Genomic DNA, 16,622 nt, shown 5'->3' with positions numbered 1-16,622 from the left:
TTTCTTACTCTGAACATAAGAACCCTTTTTTGTTGCTTTTAGTGTCTTTGGGCAGCCTAAGCTCATATTGAGCTTTAGCTTTCCTAACTTTTTCTCTACAAGCACTGGTGATTTGTTTATATTCATCTTTGGTTATAAGCCCCTCCTTCCAATTCCTAAAGAAGTCTTTTTAATTTTTCAAGTCTTTAGAGAGCTGTTTATGGAGCCACCTCAGTTTCTTTAGGCTTCTTCCATTTTTTCTTCTCATAGAAATTGTTTGTGATTGAGTTTTCAGTATTTCACTTTTAAGAAACTCCCACCCCTCTTGAACCCCCTTCTTCCTAAGTATTTCTGACCATTGGGATTTTACCCAGCATAGCTCTAAGTTTGCCTTTCTGAAGTCCAGCCTATAAGTCTAAGGGAAGACTTTTCTCTTCCCTAAGACTGTAAATTCCAAAATCACATGGTCACTATTGCCCAGGGTGCCCACTATTTCCGCTTCTTCAATCAATTCTTCCTTGTTTGTGAGAATCAAGTCCAACATAGCAGATCCCCTTGTTTCCTTCTTCACTTTCTGGAAAAGGAAGTTGTCAGCAAGACAAGTCAGGAATCTATTTGACTTTTCATTTTAGCAAAGTCAAAGCTCACCATCAGTTTTCCAGCAGTATCTGGAAAAGGAAACTCTGACATGAAAGTTTATATCCTGGAAAACTTTTGTTGGTCTTAAAGGTGTTACTGGCCTCAAATTTTGTATCGTTAAAAACAACACAAGAATGATCAAGAATAAAATAAGCCCCCAAATGACAAAAGCAGCACCTGTAGTCTTAAGAAATGGATGGCCCCTGAGATTCCAGTGACCATTGTGGGGGGTTGTTAGGCAATCACAACAATATTATCAGCCTTCAAAGGAATGGGAGGAAGGGGGCAAGGTCCTTTCCAGGGCTGTCTAGCCTCCAAGTTCACCCCTGCTCTCCTTCCCAGTGCCTTGAAGGGAGGACTCACTGGGACCAGGTGATTCATTATCATGCAACTTTCACTGTGTTCCTAGGCCAAGTGGTAACTGCTTGACAACTTATGTATTCAAAACATTTATTAGCTGCCTTTCTACTTTACAGGAACTCAAGGCAGCTTACAGAAAAACCACAAATTAAAATCAACAATTTAAAACTGTGATCTCAAATCTCAGGCACGAATGTATGAGAAAAGACAGTCCTTTAGATACCCCAGTCCCAAACAATCTAGGAGGTATAAAGCTCAAAACCAACACTTTGAATTGGACTTGGGAGAGGATCAGAAGCCAGTGTAATTGCTGTTATGTAGGGTTATGTGATCCTGGTAACTGGCCCCGATCAGCCATCTAACTGCAGCCTGCCAAATGTTCTTCAAGGATAGCTCGAAATAAGAGCGCATTTCAATAGTAGATGTAACTAAGACATGTAGCTACATCAGACTGAGCCAGGAATGGGCACAGCTGGATGAAAGCACTCCAAACCACAGCAGCCAGCTGGTCTTCTAAGGTGACTTTCCAGGGGAGTGTTAACGAGCCCATCCAAAACAGGAGAGCTCTCATGCCCCTGGTCTGCCTTTCTACAAAGCAATGATTTGGGAAATGGTTTCATTTACTGGTCCACCGTTGCACGTTGTACATCCGGTATTGGAACAATGAAGGAAAGGAGAGGTCCCCTGTCAAGCACCAGTCGTTTCTGACCCTGGGGTGATGTTGCTTTCACAACGTTTTCACGGCAGACTTTTTATGGGGTGGTTTGCCATTGCCTTCCCCAGTCCTCTACACTTTCCCCCCAGCAAGCTGGGTACTCATTTTACCAACCTCGGAAGGATGGACGGCTGAGTCAACCTCGAGCTGGCTACCTGAAAACCCAGCTTCCGCCAGGGATCAAACTCAGATCGTGAGCAGAGCTTAGGACTGCAGCGCTAACACTGCGCCACGGGGCTCCTTTATTGGAACAATGAAGGATAATATAAAAAACATCTGATATTGCACACCAATCAAAGCATCCACCGAGCGCTTTGTGACTGCACAAAGAAATTGGGCTCTTTAATCAACAGGGAGACACAGGTTCAGCGGGTGGAGGAGCAAATTCTCACTGCTGACATTTTCCTCAAGTCAGCATGTTTGTATGCAACTGAGTTTGCTATTGGAATATTTTGTATATAATTTTTTGTGAGTGTGTTATACAATACATTTAGACTACAGTATATGGGTCGTGAGCTTTTGGTTGTTTCGGTTTGCACAACTATCTCTTTAGCGGGTCTTTTCCTACAAATCCAGCAAACCCCTGTCTTGTCAGGATTAAGTTTCAACTTGTTCACCCTTATTCAGCCCATTCCTGACTTCAAGCACCAGTTCAGAACATCAACAGCATAGCTGGAATCCCTCAGAACCACCTTTGGGGACCAGACTCGCAGACAGGGCTTGAGCCATTGTAACATGGTGCCTCTTAGTTAATTGCCAAGAAGTGGTCCTCAAAGGCTGCTGAGAGATCTACTAGAGTCACACTCAAGGGCTCTGCCAACAGCAAGTCTCGCTCTGACCTCTCCTCTTTTGCTTAGACAGGAATCTCCCCATGCATACAGAGGCACCAAGGATCCTTCCCAAGACCCAGCATGTTGATGCCTTAATCACGGAGTATGCAGAATCCCTGAGGAGAACAGCAGCTTGTAACTCAGAGGCCTGCTGGATTTTTGTCCCCTGCCCTTGTCTTCCACATCTGAAGAGATGGGAAACACCTACCTGAAGGCATCAGCTGGATGCTCTGCATGGGGTGCGTCACTGCAGGCAACAGGGGAGCCAACAATGGGTTGCCAAGACCCATGTTCTTTTCCTGACCAGCTCCCATTCCCTCATTCTGGTCCAGTTCAGAGCTTGGTGTGCTGCAGACATATTGCTGGGGTGTGGCTTGGTCTATGCTGTAAGCTATAGAACCCTCCTGTAGCGAGAGCAACACAAACAGAAATCCAGAAAATGCCTCCATGGTATCCCTGACTCAGCCCAGGCACCCCACTGCAAAAGGTTTCTACAACTGAAAGCTGCAGAACTTCACCTGCCATATGGATTCTCATGCCCTTCCCCTCCTCTCCTGAACACAGCAGGGATCGTCCTAAATCATGCTGATTCTATTTCCATCTGTGTTCATGGGGTCTTTCATAGGCTTCCTTTTGACCACTAGGTTGGTGGAAACCGAGGGAGGGGATTCTGACTGCGTGGAGACCACCAGGGGTTGCAAATGTCCCTATTCTTTCTACTAAGCCAAATACAGGCTGAGGAACCACATAACCTGACACAACGTGTGCGTGTTTTTGTGTAAATGTTTTCTTTTGAGCTAAAAAAAGATCCTAAGCTGCAATTTTAGGTACGTTTAACTGGGGAGTAATTTCCACAGAACTCCATGGGGATTACTCCTAAGTAAACATGTTTCAGATTATAAATTCAGGAAGGAGGATACACTCACCTTTATCTGTCCATCTAAGTTTCGAAGCTGCACTAACCAACCTGGCTCAACAAATAATTCCTGCTCTGGTTTCTCCTTCATCTGAGGGTCAAAGAGTCGTAACTGTGAGGATATCTGAAACACAGAGCAATGAAAATGAGGAATGTGCAGCATGAAAGCAGCATCTCAACACCAAATCCAGAAGGGGCAGGAAGCCATGCTGGCTTCAAGTTCAGCTCCCTGCCTGTCTATGGAAGTTAGTGTTGCCTTCGGCAGAGAGCCCAAGGGAGCTGAAGTTGATCGCTTGCTACCTGATGAGTGCTCTGGGTAAACAGCCAACCTGAGCAAGAATGAGTTCCCCCACCATGAAGGCAGTACTGTACCTGGATCAGCTGACCGATAAGGACAGGAGAATAATCACAAGGACTCTGAAGTACAGCTTTGGAAATCACTTCGCAGTAATGGAATGCTTGTGCAGCAAGGCCCATCTCAGCCAATCGGCAAGCATAGATAAACTTAAAAACCTGCAGGATTCAAGAGGCTGTAAGTGGTTTGCCTTGCTAAACATCACACATATAGAACGGACAGCTTGTAGGCAATGCCATGTCAACATTCTGAACCCTCAGCATGTGACACTCCATAAGTGATCACAACTACAGGATACATTATGGGCCATTTCCCCTCCCCAGTGCAGTTTTCATCTCGGCTGCTGCCAATGTGAAGTGAGAAGTGATGGCGGGAAGAACAAAGAACCTCCTGCCCCAGCACACTAGCCATCACTGAACTTCCTCAATCACTTCTCGGCAGTGGGACTGAATCCCATGACTTCGCCTTCCACCAAGTCTTCATCCATTGGGAAAGGACTGCTTTATGTATACAGGCATTCTCTCTCAGAAGACACACTTTGTGCTGGGATAGCTAACAGTGTCCACATGACCCCTGAATCCCAGCCAGCCACTCCAGCTCTGAACTCTTTTGAAAACTCACAGAATGACAAAGACAGGAGTGAGTTCTGCTGAGCATCTGTAACCAGTGTTAACACTGCAAGGTTCTGCAAGGCCTAATAAGCAACTACCTTGTGGATGAAATGAGAAAAAAGGGACCCAAACCTGGAAATTGGGCAAGTGGCATGGCTGAGTCCCCAGGGACTGGGCATATTCATAGGCTTCAGTCCTTTGAATGGCTTCGTTGGTGGCAAACTTTAAAAAAGATAAGCTAAGAAAACAGAGAAAAGCACATGTGTTGCATCAGAGACAGCTGTCGTCTTGTACTCACGCCCCGGTTGGCAACTAGTTTTGCTGGCATCTTTGCAGCGATGGGGGGGGGGGGGGGGGAGGGAATAGTCCCAACCAAGTTGCACCCCATCAATGTAGTCACACTGCAAGCCCTACAGCTGAGGTCCTTCTTACACCTCAGGGTGAATAACTGGGGCAAGGCAACATCTTTCAGTGGTCTTGAATTAGCCCAAGGGCCACCAGTTGCTGCCCCCCCCCTTTTACAGCCAATTGTGTTAATATTTACACTTAATGACCTGGCAAATCACATGCTGAATCCCAAGCAGTAATTTATTATTTGCTGCATTTATATTCCATCTTTCTTCCCAGCAGGAACCCAACACAGAGCTTACATAATTTTCCTCTCCTCTAATTTTATGTTCACAATAGCCCTGTGAGGAAGGTTAGGCTGAGAGGGAACTGAGCCTGGGTCTACCAGATCCTGGTCTGACACTCCTAACCACAACCCCACAGGGGCTCACTCATTGATGCCACTTGGTTAACACAAGCAGTACAAAAACCAGCCACCATCATTTATTTGGGCAGCACTACTAACTACAGCTCCACAGTGGGAAAAGCAGGCCACCACTAGCTACCTGGCCAGAACAGTTCTCTCAAACTACCAAAGCTGCTCAGAATGCTGAGGGGGCAGGGGACCATGAGAAGGGAGGCTCAAATCCAGAAAGAAAAACCCTTGGTGCCATCAACAGGCAATGGCAAAGAGAGAAAGCTCCTGAGAGGGCAGGTGGCAGTCCAGCAGGAATCTATTTCCCCTCACCTGTGATTTGAGCCAATCAGCACCAGCTTGGCTGTTTTCTTTATATATATTCCAAATCCAACTTGAGCCATCAGGTAGCAAAAGTGAGCAGCATCCAAGAGGCCTTTTGAAGCTGTAACAAAAAACAAACTTCCTGAAATTGCACATGAAAGGAAGGATCAGTAAGCAATGCTTTGGCCGAACCCCACTACCCACAGAGAGGCTGTGACATTTACTGTCAACCAAAACAGCCACATGACCACAGGGTGCTCTCTACACCACCCAACCAAACACATATATACTGATATATACTATTAAAGTGTTACCTCATAACTACAGCCTTTGAAATTACCAGAGCTCCTCATCAGTGCTGAACCTTAGCCAGCTTCCCCCTCCCTCCGAATGAGACAGAGTGAGGCTGCCAGGGGGCCCACAGGAAGACCAGCTGGCTGTGGAGGAAAGGAATAAAATCGCCCCCCTCCCCGAACCCACCTCCTCCTGGGTGGTTGCCAGGGTGGTGGTTTTACTCTGGTATCTTTGCAGCCAGCTTGCTCTCTTCCCAACAGCTGCCAAGATGCCAGGATGAGAGTATGTAAACTATGGTGCAAAGCTGTTGGGAGAAGCTGGGTCCTGCCTCCCAGCTCAGGAGGCTTCACTGCTTACACTTGCCCTCCAGTCCCTGCAGGGTTTCACGGTGCCAGACACAAGCCCTACTGTGCCATTGTCTTGCCCACTTTTTTGAACCTTGAGATAGGCTCATACTGGATAATGGCACTCAGGCTGGCAGCATGTTGAAAAGCTGTCTGTGACTCCCAAAGTCAGCATCACTGGCCTTTTTCTTCAAGATCTGAGACCTGCTACAAGCACTAACAAGGCCAGTTCATCACACGTTTTTAAAGTCTTAGTAGATAGATCCAAGTGGGCAGCCATGTTGGTCTGAAGCAGTTGAACAAAGCAGGAGTCAAGCTGCACCTTTAAGACCAACAAAGTTTTATTCAGAACATAAGCTTTCGTATGCAGGCAGACTTCTTCAGATGAGGGGATCCGGTACAGTGGGCTGAAATACATTTAGTTGGTTGATTAAGAAGGCAAACTGGCTGGGATCACATGGTGGAACAGTGTGACAGTTTAGAAGGCCATTTGGTCTGGATAGCCATAAAAGGTAATAAAAGTTGCCTTCCAATTGGTGTTTCTGCAAGTCTAGGCAAATCACAAAAGGACTTGTATTTCCTTGTTGTTGTCCACCTAATTTACTTCTTAACATGCTGAGAAGTAAATTAGGTGGACAACAAGGAAATACAAGTCCTTTTGTGATTTGCCTAGACTTGCAGAAACACCAATTGGAAGGCAACTTTTATTACCTTTTATGGCTATCCAGACCAAATGGCCTTCTAAACTGTCACACTGTTCCACCATGTGATCCCAGCCAGTTTGCCCTCTTCATCAACAAATTACATGTATTTCAGCCCACTGTACCTGATCCCCACGTCTGAAGAAGTGTGCTTTTAGCACACGAAAGCTTACGTTCTGAATAAAACTTTGCTGGTCTTAAAGGTGCCACTTGACTCCTGCTTTGTTTAAAGTCTTAGCTTTTTAATATGTACATTTAAAATGAATACAAAATTTTGTTACTTGAAACTGTAAAACAGATGTTGGTTCATTAGAGAAAAATATGGATATGACTGCTTAAGTGGGTAGCCTGCAACCTCAGGGAAAGGAGGAGGAAAAGGAGGAGGAGAATGAAGACATTGGCCCTTGGGGAAGAGACAATCAGAAAAATGTGCTGGTTGGGTGGAAGAGCAGAGAGTTATAACATAATATACAGTGTCAGGTTCACCACTATTAAAAAACATTGCAAAACTAAAAAAGTTACAATTAACAGTTTGGGTGTTTTAGGGCAGTGGTCCCCAACCCTTTTTGGCATCAGGGACCGGTCTTGTGGAAGAAAATTTTTCCATAGACTGGGGTAGTGGGGGATGGTTTGGGGATGATACAATTGTGCACTTCATTTCTATTAGTTTGGTGTGGTGGTTAAGTGTGCACACTCTTATCTGGGAGAACCAGGTTTGATTTTCCACTTCTCCACTTGCAGCTGCTGGAATGGTCTTGGGTCAGCCATAGCTCTCGCAGAGTTGTCCTTGAATGGGCAGCTTCTGGGAGAGCTCTCTCAGCCCCACTCACCTCACAGGGTGTCTGTTGTGGGGGAGGAAGGTAAAGGAGATTGTGAGCCGCTCTGAGACTCTGAAATTCAGAGTGGAGGGTGGGATATAAATCCAATGTTGTCTTCCTCCTCCTCCTCCTCCTCCTTTTGACTACATTGTAATATATAACGAAATAATTATACAAGTCACAGCCCGGTTGCTAACAGGCCACGGACCAATACTGGTCCACGGCCTGGGGGTTGGGGACCCCTGCTTTATAGTATCAAAGGTCTGACATGATGATTTTAAGTGGCTGAGAAGCAGGGACCCATAAATAAGTTGGTTGACTTCTGAATCTATCTACTTGCTCAAGCTGCTAAAACAGATCACAATATTTTAAATTCATGACTGTTTTCTTCATAAATGGTTCCTTTTAAAAGAACCTGGTTAAGAATTGAAAGCTATGCTGGGTAAAATCACATGGTCAGAAATATGTAAGGAGAAGGGAATTCAAGAGAGGTGGGAGTTTCTTAAAAGCAAAATATTGAAGACACAATCACAAACAATTCCTATGAGAAGGGAAAATAGGAGGAGCCTAAAGAAGCCAAGCTGGCTCCATAAACAGCTCTAAAGGCTTGAGAAATAAAAAAGACTCATTTAGGAAATGGAAGGAGGGCCTTATAACCAAGGATGAATATAAACAAATCACCAGTGCTTGTAGAGAAAGACTTAGGAAAGCTAAAGCTCAATATGAGCTGAGGCTAGCAAGAGATGCTAGAAACAACAGAAAAGGATTCTTTTCTTATGTACAAAGTAAGAAAAAGAACAAGGCCCACTGTGGGGACAGGAATTCCTACTTTTCCTTAGTCTTCTCTTGTGAGGGGAGGGAGCTGCAGCCTAGGATCAGCATAGGGGTAGTCTAAAAACACCTAGCTTCCTTAAATGAAACCAAGTCCTCAGGGCCAGATGAACCACAACCAACGATACTAAAATAACTTGCAGATATAATTTCTGAGCCTCTGGCCATTATTATTTAGAATGACTGGAGAGCAGGCAAGGGGCCAGAAGATTGGAGAAGGGCAAATGTCCCCATCTTCAAGAAGAGGAAAAAGGGGAACCTGGGTAACTACTGACCCATCAGCTTAACATCTACACCTGGAAAATTTTTAGAACAAATCATCAGTCAGTTCTGGAGCATTTAGAAAGGATGGCTGTGATTACTAAGAGCCCGCATGAGTTTTTCAAGAACAAGTCATGTCAGCCTAACCTGGAATTCACTGCCACAGGAGGTGGTGGCGGCCACAAGTATAGCCACCTTCAAGAAGGGTTTAGATAAAAATATGGAGCACAGGTCCATCAGTGGCTATTAGCCACAGTGTATGTGTGTATATAAAATTTTTTGCCACTGTGTGACACAGAGTGTTGGACTTGATGGGCTGTTGGCCTGATCCAACATGGCTTCTCTTATGTTCTTATGTGACACAGAGTGTTGGACTTGATGGGCCGTTGGCCTGATCCAACATGGCTTCTCTTATGTTCTTATGGTATTTTGTGAAAAAGTTACTACCCTGCTGGATTAGGGGGATGCTGTAGATTGACAGTTCATCTTGATTTCAGTCAGGCTTTTGAGAAGGTTCCATATACTATTCTTGTTGACAAGTTGGTGAAATGTGGTTTGGATCCTGTTACTGTTGGGTGGATCTGTGACAGACTGACAGATTGTACCCATGGCGCAGAGTGGTAAAGCTGCAGTACTGCAGTCCTAAGCTCTGCTCACAACCTGAGTTCGATCCCAGCAGAAGCTGGGTTCAGGTAGTCGGCTCGAGGTTGACTCTGCCTTCCATCCTTCCGAGGTCGGTAAAATGAGTCCCCAGCTTGCTGGGGGGAAAGTGTAGATGTCTGGGGAAGGCAATGGCAAACCACCCCATAAAAAGTCTGCTGTGAAAACATTGTGAAAGCAATGTCACACCAGAGTCCGAAACAACTGGTGCTTATTCATCTACCTTAACCTTTTACCCAAAGACTGCTTGTGAATGGTTCCTCATCCTCTTGGAGAGGAGTGACAGTGGAGTGCCTCAAGGATCTATCCTGGGACCTGCTTTATTTAATATCTTTATAAATGATTTGGATGAAGGAATAGAGGGAATGCTTATTAAATTTGCTGATGATACTAAATTGGGAAGAGTGGCAAATACAGTAGAAGACAGAAACAGGATACAGAATGATTTTGACAGGCTGCAAAACTGGGCTAAAACAAATAAAATGAATTTTAACAGGGATAAATGTAAAGTTCTGTGTTTAGGTAGGAAAAGTCCAGTGCATCATTATAGGATGGGCAGACTTATTTTGGCAGTAGTATGTTCAAAAAGGATCTAGGGGTCTTGATGAACCATATTCTGAACATGAGTTAGCAGTGTGTTGAAGAAGCTAAAAAAGCAAATGCGATTTTCGGCTGTATCAACAGAAGTATAGTGTCCAGGTCACGTGAAGTAATGGTATCGCTTTGCTCTGGTTAGACCTCACCTAGAGTATTGTGTTCAGTTTTGGGCACCACAATTTAAGGATACAGACAAGCTGGAACCGGTTCAGAGGAGGGCGACGAAGATGGTGAGGAGTCTGGAGACCAAGTCCTTGAGGAAAGGTTGAAGGAACTGGGAATGTTTAGCCTGGAGAGGAGATTACTAGGAGGTGATCTCAAGTACTTGAAGGGCTGTCATACAGAGGATGTTGCAGAGCTGTTTTCTTTTGCCCCAGAAGGTCAGACTCGAACCAACGGGTTGAAATTAAATCAAACATTTTTGGCTAAACATTAGGAAGAACTTCCTGACCGTTAGAGTGGTTCCTCAGCGGAACAGGCTTCCTCGGGAAGTTTTTAAGCAGAGGTTAGATGGCCATCTGACAGCAATGCTGATTCTGTGAATTAGGCAGATCATGAAAAGGAGGGCAGGAAGGGTTGCATCAGTGCTTAGTTCTTGTGGCCCTTTCGTACATGCCCAGGGGAATGCTGATTGACATTTTGGGGTCAGTCAGCATTTTTTCTCCAGGCTAGTTTGGCAAGGGATCCTGGAGGTTTTGTCATCTTTTAGGCATGGACCAAGGATCACTGGGGAGATGTGTGTGTGGGGGGGAAGGAGGTATTTGTAAAGCTCCTGCATTGTGCAAGGGGCTGGACTAGATGACCCTGGAAGTCCCTTCCAACTCTGATGATTCTGTGATTCTATGAATGTCATGCTATCATGCTTGGGCCTGTTAGCCAGTTATCAAAGATCAGGATCTGCCCCTGAACTGGGACTTTGCAATAAAGTAAAGTGAATCTACATATCAATAAGTGTTGTTTAAAGATCCAAGTGCAGGCAATGGAAGCCAGAAGGAGAGGCCATTTCAGCAATGTGTCCACCCAGGGCAAGCAGTGGGAGCAAGTTGCCAGCTGCTGAGCACTGCCTCCCCCCATCCCCTGCCAGCTCTCTTTTTGTCACTGCACCTGCCTTTGCCCAGCTGCCCACTCTGCGAGGGAAGGACCAAGGATGTTCCTCCTGCAAAGCTCACTGCCCTGACTCCCACAGGCAAGTCAGCATCAGCCTCAGCTGTGGATGCTGCTCACAAAACTCTGAAGACAGCAGGCAAACACAAGTGCAGCTCAAGCCCCACCAATGCCAGCTGGAGACAAATATTAGTAGCCCAAAGCCTTGGGAACAGCAACACCTGAAGCAGAAGAGCAGCTGCTGACAGAACCAACAAGCAACAGAATTCTTAAATCTGTGTAATGATTTGCTTAAATTACGTTTAAATTTTTTTGGGGGGGGTGTTTGCCACCTCAAATTTTGTGAAAGGAAGTCTTGATAAATCAACATGTACATTTACAGCACATCACAATGATTTATATTTTAAGAACTCCGGCTGTCTGAATGCCAGCCAGCATTCAGAAGTTCCTCTATTCCCAGAGACTGACCCCCCTTCTCCTCTACTGGTTACCAAGTGTGTCGCCCATGGTGGTGATCGTCCTCAATTCCACATCCATATTATGAGTCAAGTTGGACAGTACCATTGCAAGATGGGGTCTCCAGTCCCCCCACTTCTCATCTCCACAGCACTAGAAAGAGGGGAGAGGCTTATAATGTTAGCTACCAGAGGACCATTTAAATGACTTCACAAGACCATGTCAATTTGCTTTAAACAAGGCAGGATAGGTCTTCGCATAATAATGGAAATAACTAGTTGGTACCACAGAAAGATGTGGTTTGAAAGAACAGATACAATTGAGCAGGTTAACAGCATTTTTGTAATTTTTTTTTAATGAGGCAGGCTAGATGAGACTTGGTATTCCTCATTTCTAAAGACTGAAAATAATACCATCAGAAATCTGCATCTAGAAATGCTTTGGGATAAATGCAATCTTACTTGGTTTTAATTACACTCACAGTAAACAGGACAATCAGTTTTGCATTCCACACACAAAATGAACAGCTCTTCATTTAATTTGGAATTGCTCCTCAGCCTAACCGATACCATACACATGAGCCTTACCAGCTGTCTACTGTTTGAACTCACCGTGGAAGCTGCAGGCATTCTCCCAGACATGAGCTGATAAACAGTTTGTAGGGGATCATTAATAGGAAGGCTGTTGGCAAATCTGTCAAAACAGGAATGCATGGGACAGTCCTAAGTTCCAAATAGGAAACTGAATTAATTATCCTTTAGCAGACCCCAACTATAGCACCTTAAAGATCAGCACATTTATTGTGGCACAAGCATGCATAGGCAAAAAACCTTCTTATCAGATGTATAAAGTACAGTTATACCTGGTATTAACAGTTGTTTGAAATAAGGTGATCAAAGATATTTCTTACCTGGTCATCACTCTTGCATGAGTTCTGCTGTCCATTTTACTGGCAAGTAACAAAGCATGTCCCCACAGCCCATGCTTCATGGCTGATTCCAGAGCATCCTTTTAACACAGAAAAGAATGCACCTGTTAAGCCAGGTATAAATGGCAGGGCAACAGACAGTGTAATACAATATACAAAGGACTACTGTTCACCTTATATGACCTCCAACCACCACAATGGCCAATGCTTCCCAGACAAGGAAGGTGGAATTACAACTGTCCAGCTTGTACCAAGGCAGATATGGAAAACAAGAGACTCAGGCAGCAATCTGGGCTGGGCACAGAGACTGATTCATCTCCCAGACAAGACAAAAGCTGAGACAGAAGAAGAGGGCAAGAGGAAAAGTAGTTATAGATCCCCTGAAGAAATACATCCTTCCAAGGGAGAGAGAAAGAATTCTCTAACCTGGAAGAGGCTTTTCAATATCTCAGGCAGGAGAGATCCTGTACTTTCCTTCCACTTGCAAAGTACGTTCCATTGGTGCAAGCTGCTTTCTGATCATACAAGATGGTGGACTTGCATGAATAGAAAATGCATAGCTCCAAAGGAATAGACTTTGCAACAGAGGACCAGGACTGAACTTGGTATATTCTGTGTGTAAAGCCTGTGTTCTGCCGCTGGACTCTGCCTCCAACCCACCAGACACACCTACACAAGGGGACCATTTCTTCTTCTCACACCCAGAACCAGAGTCAGAACAATTGGGGAGAACAATATCAAAGCTAAGCATTCCAATGACAAGATTTTTACTAGCAAACAGCTCATAATAATAGAAGCTGAAGATATGCAGAGAAGATCACTTTGCAAATTGCGAAGTTATTACATGGAAATGCAGTGTGCTTATGCATTGTGAACACATATGCCCATGAGATCATCTCCTTGTCAATCACAGCCAGACCACCCTATGTTCATATACACTGAAACATACCCACAAGACCACATTTAACTTCTCCCCTATGGAGTGAATGGCAGTCATTCGCTGAACTGGACATCATCCCTGGAGAACACAACTAAGATAAAGGACAAACCAGCTCCCAGCCCCTGGTGGCTTCCAAACACTGAGAATTCCTCCCCCCACCAACCTGATTTTCACTTCTTGACCACCCACACCAGACTGTGACAGGATGTGGGGCCAAGACATCGAGAATCAAATTCTTCCTGGACGGCTTCATCACAGGGTGAGGAAAGAAAAGTCTTCTCTTAAAACAAGAAGCCTAAATACACCAAGGATTCTAGTGATGCTGCTCACCTTCTTACGACCGTAAAGCAGAAGCTCCCTGAATCTCTCCGTCTCCTTCTCAAGGCTGTCAACTGTGGCAATGAGACTGCCTGTGAGGAAAGAGAGCTGAGCTTCCCCAGACTCTTCTTCCACCTGCTCCAGAACCTCGTTTGTGAAGTCAATCAAATTAGCCTCATTGGGTGATTTCCCAGGGAGCCATACGGTTTTATGATCCCGCAGAAGTAGCTCTGCAATATCTGTGCCTACCACTGTCTATAAACAAAGTCAAGAAAAGCACATGGTCAGGGGCAAGTTATAAGATCAAGGATAAACCTGAATCTATCCCAAAGCCACCACCCCTCAGCCTTTCAGAGAAACAGGATATAATTTTTTACACTAAATAAAGTGAAGATAGGCAAAGAATTTTAGGATACATAACCAACAACTCTCGGCTTGCTCTCCTGGGTCCCCACTCACTAGAAAGGAGGATCTGCAGGGAATGCATTTAAGGCAACCCACACTAACAGCAGCATGAGCCCAGAAAGCAATGAACTGAGGCCATGGAGAAAGGGAAATCCATTGGAACATCCCTCTCCCCCAGCAAGAAACATGGGAGCGGGGTGCAATGCTTGGGCAGCAGTCTTCAATATTATTTTTAAGACACTGCCTCTTAAAGATATGAGGGTTGCTGCAACACAATTCCTCCCCTACATTTTTTGCTTCTGAATGGCTGTTTCTCATATACACCTGTGATTAACTATCTTTCTAACTGGATGACAGCCCGGCTGGTATTTTATTTTATTTTATTTTTTTCCCCCATACAAAAAGCTTTCCCACAGAAGCCTTACTTGGAGACACTAGCTGTGCAGCACCAGTTCATCAGGGTGGCCCTGGAAAGTGAAATGCCCCAGTTCAGGTGGAATCCCTGAATTCTGATCAGGGATAAGTATGATTTGGGTGGGAGTTCCTCTGCAAAGCTGTGGGCTGACAGCACTAACTGTCAGGGTCAGCAAGACCTTAAGAATGCTTTCTTAGCCTTGGGAAACCAGTTCTGCTAGGACAATGTGCTCTACAAATAAGAGGACAGTTCTGCTTTCCAAAAGGTGGGATGATGCATTTTGCCCAGAACCTGTAATTTCCATTATCAGGTACCTTCTTCTGATACATCAACAGTGTCTTCTGGTGGATCTTGAGCAAGACTGCTCATTTTAGAAATTTTGACTTAACTGGATTAAAGAATACAGTGAATCTTCAAGTAAATTCTAAATCTGCAGTTGAACTTATGACTACTTATTTTATTTACTTCCTTTATATCCAACCTTTCTTCCCAATGGGGACCCATTATTCTCCTTTCCTCCATTTTATTGTCACACCAACTCTGTGAGGTAGGCTAGGCTGAGAGCATATGACTGGCCCACAGTCACCTAGCAAGCTTCCACAGAACAGTGGGATTTTTTCATTCATGATCCACTGTACTGTAACCTACACACACACTTCATCCCCATAAGCACCCCGCAAGGGAGGTCAAGATGAAGAGCACAAATGACCTGAGGTCACCCTGTCAGAGGGGAGACCTGAATCTAGGTTGCAGTTCAGCACTCTACACCACAATGTAATGAGTCCCCATCCTGTTCCTGATGTAAGCTGCCCTCAGCCCTATTCTTAGGGAAGGACAGACAACAAATCTAATAAACAAACAAAACCATGCCCCATATCAGAGGTCTTCAGAAAACCAGGGTGGACCACTCCAAGCAGCCCTGCTTCCTTCGTTTCGCTTGATAAATTCATGGAATTTAACTGCTTGAAGGCACCTGCCAGGAAGCATAAGGAGAATAGCATCTGTCTACACTTTTATATTTAGATATTAAGAAAGACTCAAGGTGTGAAGTACTTTCTTGCTGAGTTTATTCTTGCAACAGCTCCACAAGACTAACCAGCTTAGTTAAGGCTGATCACAGAGACTACTGGATTGTTCTGATTCTCCCACTAAGCATTTTGTATATATTCTATTCACCATTATACTCAGGGGTGTTTTTTGTAGCAGGAACTCCACTGCATATTAGGCCACACACTCCTGATGTAGCCAATCCTCCAAGAGCTGACAGGGCTCTTCTTACAGGGCCTACTGTAAGCTCTTGGAGGATTGACTGCATCACGGGTGTGTGGCCTAATACGCAAAGGAGTTCCTGAGTATACTACTGAAAAACCGAAGGAGACAAAACTGGAAGACTAATCACAGGTGATGAGGATTTTACAAGGTTTATGAGAAAGTCAAGAACTCGTACCCCGTTCTGTCTACACAGAAGAACAATGAAATCCCAGAGCAGCCGTGCAGACTCTCTGTCAATCAGAGTTTCATTCTGACTGCATCGCATAGCTTTGTTCTGAGCAAAATTAATAACATCTACTTTGTGTGTGTCATCTCTGAAAGAAAATGAAAAGAAAGCAGTAAGACCAAGAACTAGAATGCAGGTCCCAGCAATCACAGAAGAAGACTGCAGATTTATACCCCACCCTTCTCTCTGAATCAGGGACTCAGAGCAGCTTACAATCTCTTTTTCTTTACCCAAAACAGACACCCTGTGAGGTAGGTGGGGCTGAGAGCTCTCCCAGAAGCTGCCCTTTCAAGGACAACTTTTACGAGCCATAGCTAACCCAAGGCCATTCCAGCAGCTGCAAGTGGAGGAGTGGGGAATCAAACCCTATTCTCCCAGATAAAAGCCTGCACACTACACCAAACTGGCTCTCCAAACAGCTATGGCCAACACCCCCTCCCACATGGTCAGCGAAGACACCCCTCTCCATCCCATGAAAGAAAAGCACAGGCAGCTACAGAGTCAACTCAGCTGAAGGCAATTGCAATGCCCTTTAAGGCCACCCTCCTGAATAACATGGCAGGAAGAGGTGGCCTGATCTT

At 44.9% G+C, this 16,622-nt stretch overlaps 1 protein-coding gene across 1 annotated transcript in view; it reads right to left on the bottom strand.

The window, feature by feature from the left end:
- Nucleotides 1-16,622, bottom strand: part of SEC16A (SEC16 homolog A, endoplasmic reticulum export factor) — a 62,253-nt gene that overhangs the window by 15,797 nt on the left and 29,834 nt on the right. Inside the window, exons 10-19 of the mRNA XM_060251732.1 lie at nucleotides 15,991-16,129; nucleotides 13,736-13,978; nucleotides 12,448-12,545; nucleotides 12,149-12,230; nucleotides 11,573-11,690; nucleotides 5,481-5,592; nucleotides 4,538-4,643; nucleotides 3,812-3,952; nucleotides 3,450-3,563; nucleotides 2,732-2,927 (exon numbers count right to left, since the gene is read on the bottom strand). Of these exons, the coding sequence (XP_060107715.1) occupies nucleotides 2,732-2,927; nucleotides 3,450-3,563; nucleotides 3,812-3,952; nucleotides 4,538-4,643; nucleotides 5,481-5,592; nucleotides 11,573-11,690; nucleotides 12,149-12,230; nucleotides 12,448-12,545; nucleotides 13,736-13,978; nucleotides 15,991-16,129 (1,349 nt within the window). The remainder of the gene's footprint in view (nucleotides 1-2,731; nucleotides 2,928-3,449; nucleotides 3,564-3,811; nucleotides 3,953-4,537; nucleotides 4,644-5,480; nucleotides 5,593-11,572; nucleotides 11,691-12,148; nucleotides 12,231-12,447; nucleotides 12,546-13,735; nucleotides 13,979-15,990; nucleotides 16,130-16,622) is intronic.

Source organism: Heteronotia binoei, chromosome 12 (genome assembly GCF_032191835.1).
Source record: "Heteronotia binoei isolate CCM8104 ecotype False Entrance Well chromosome 12, APGP_CSIRO_Hbin_v1, whole genome shotgun sequence".
NCBI lineage: Eukaryota > Metazoa > Chordata > Lepidosauria > Squamata > Gekkonidae > Heteronotia > Heteronotia binoei.
Note: the sequence above shows the minus strand (reverse complement) of the source record. Positions and strands in the feature narration are given on the sequence as shown.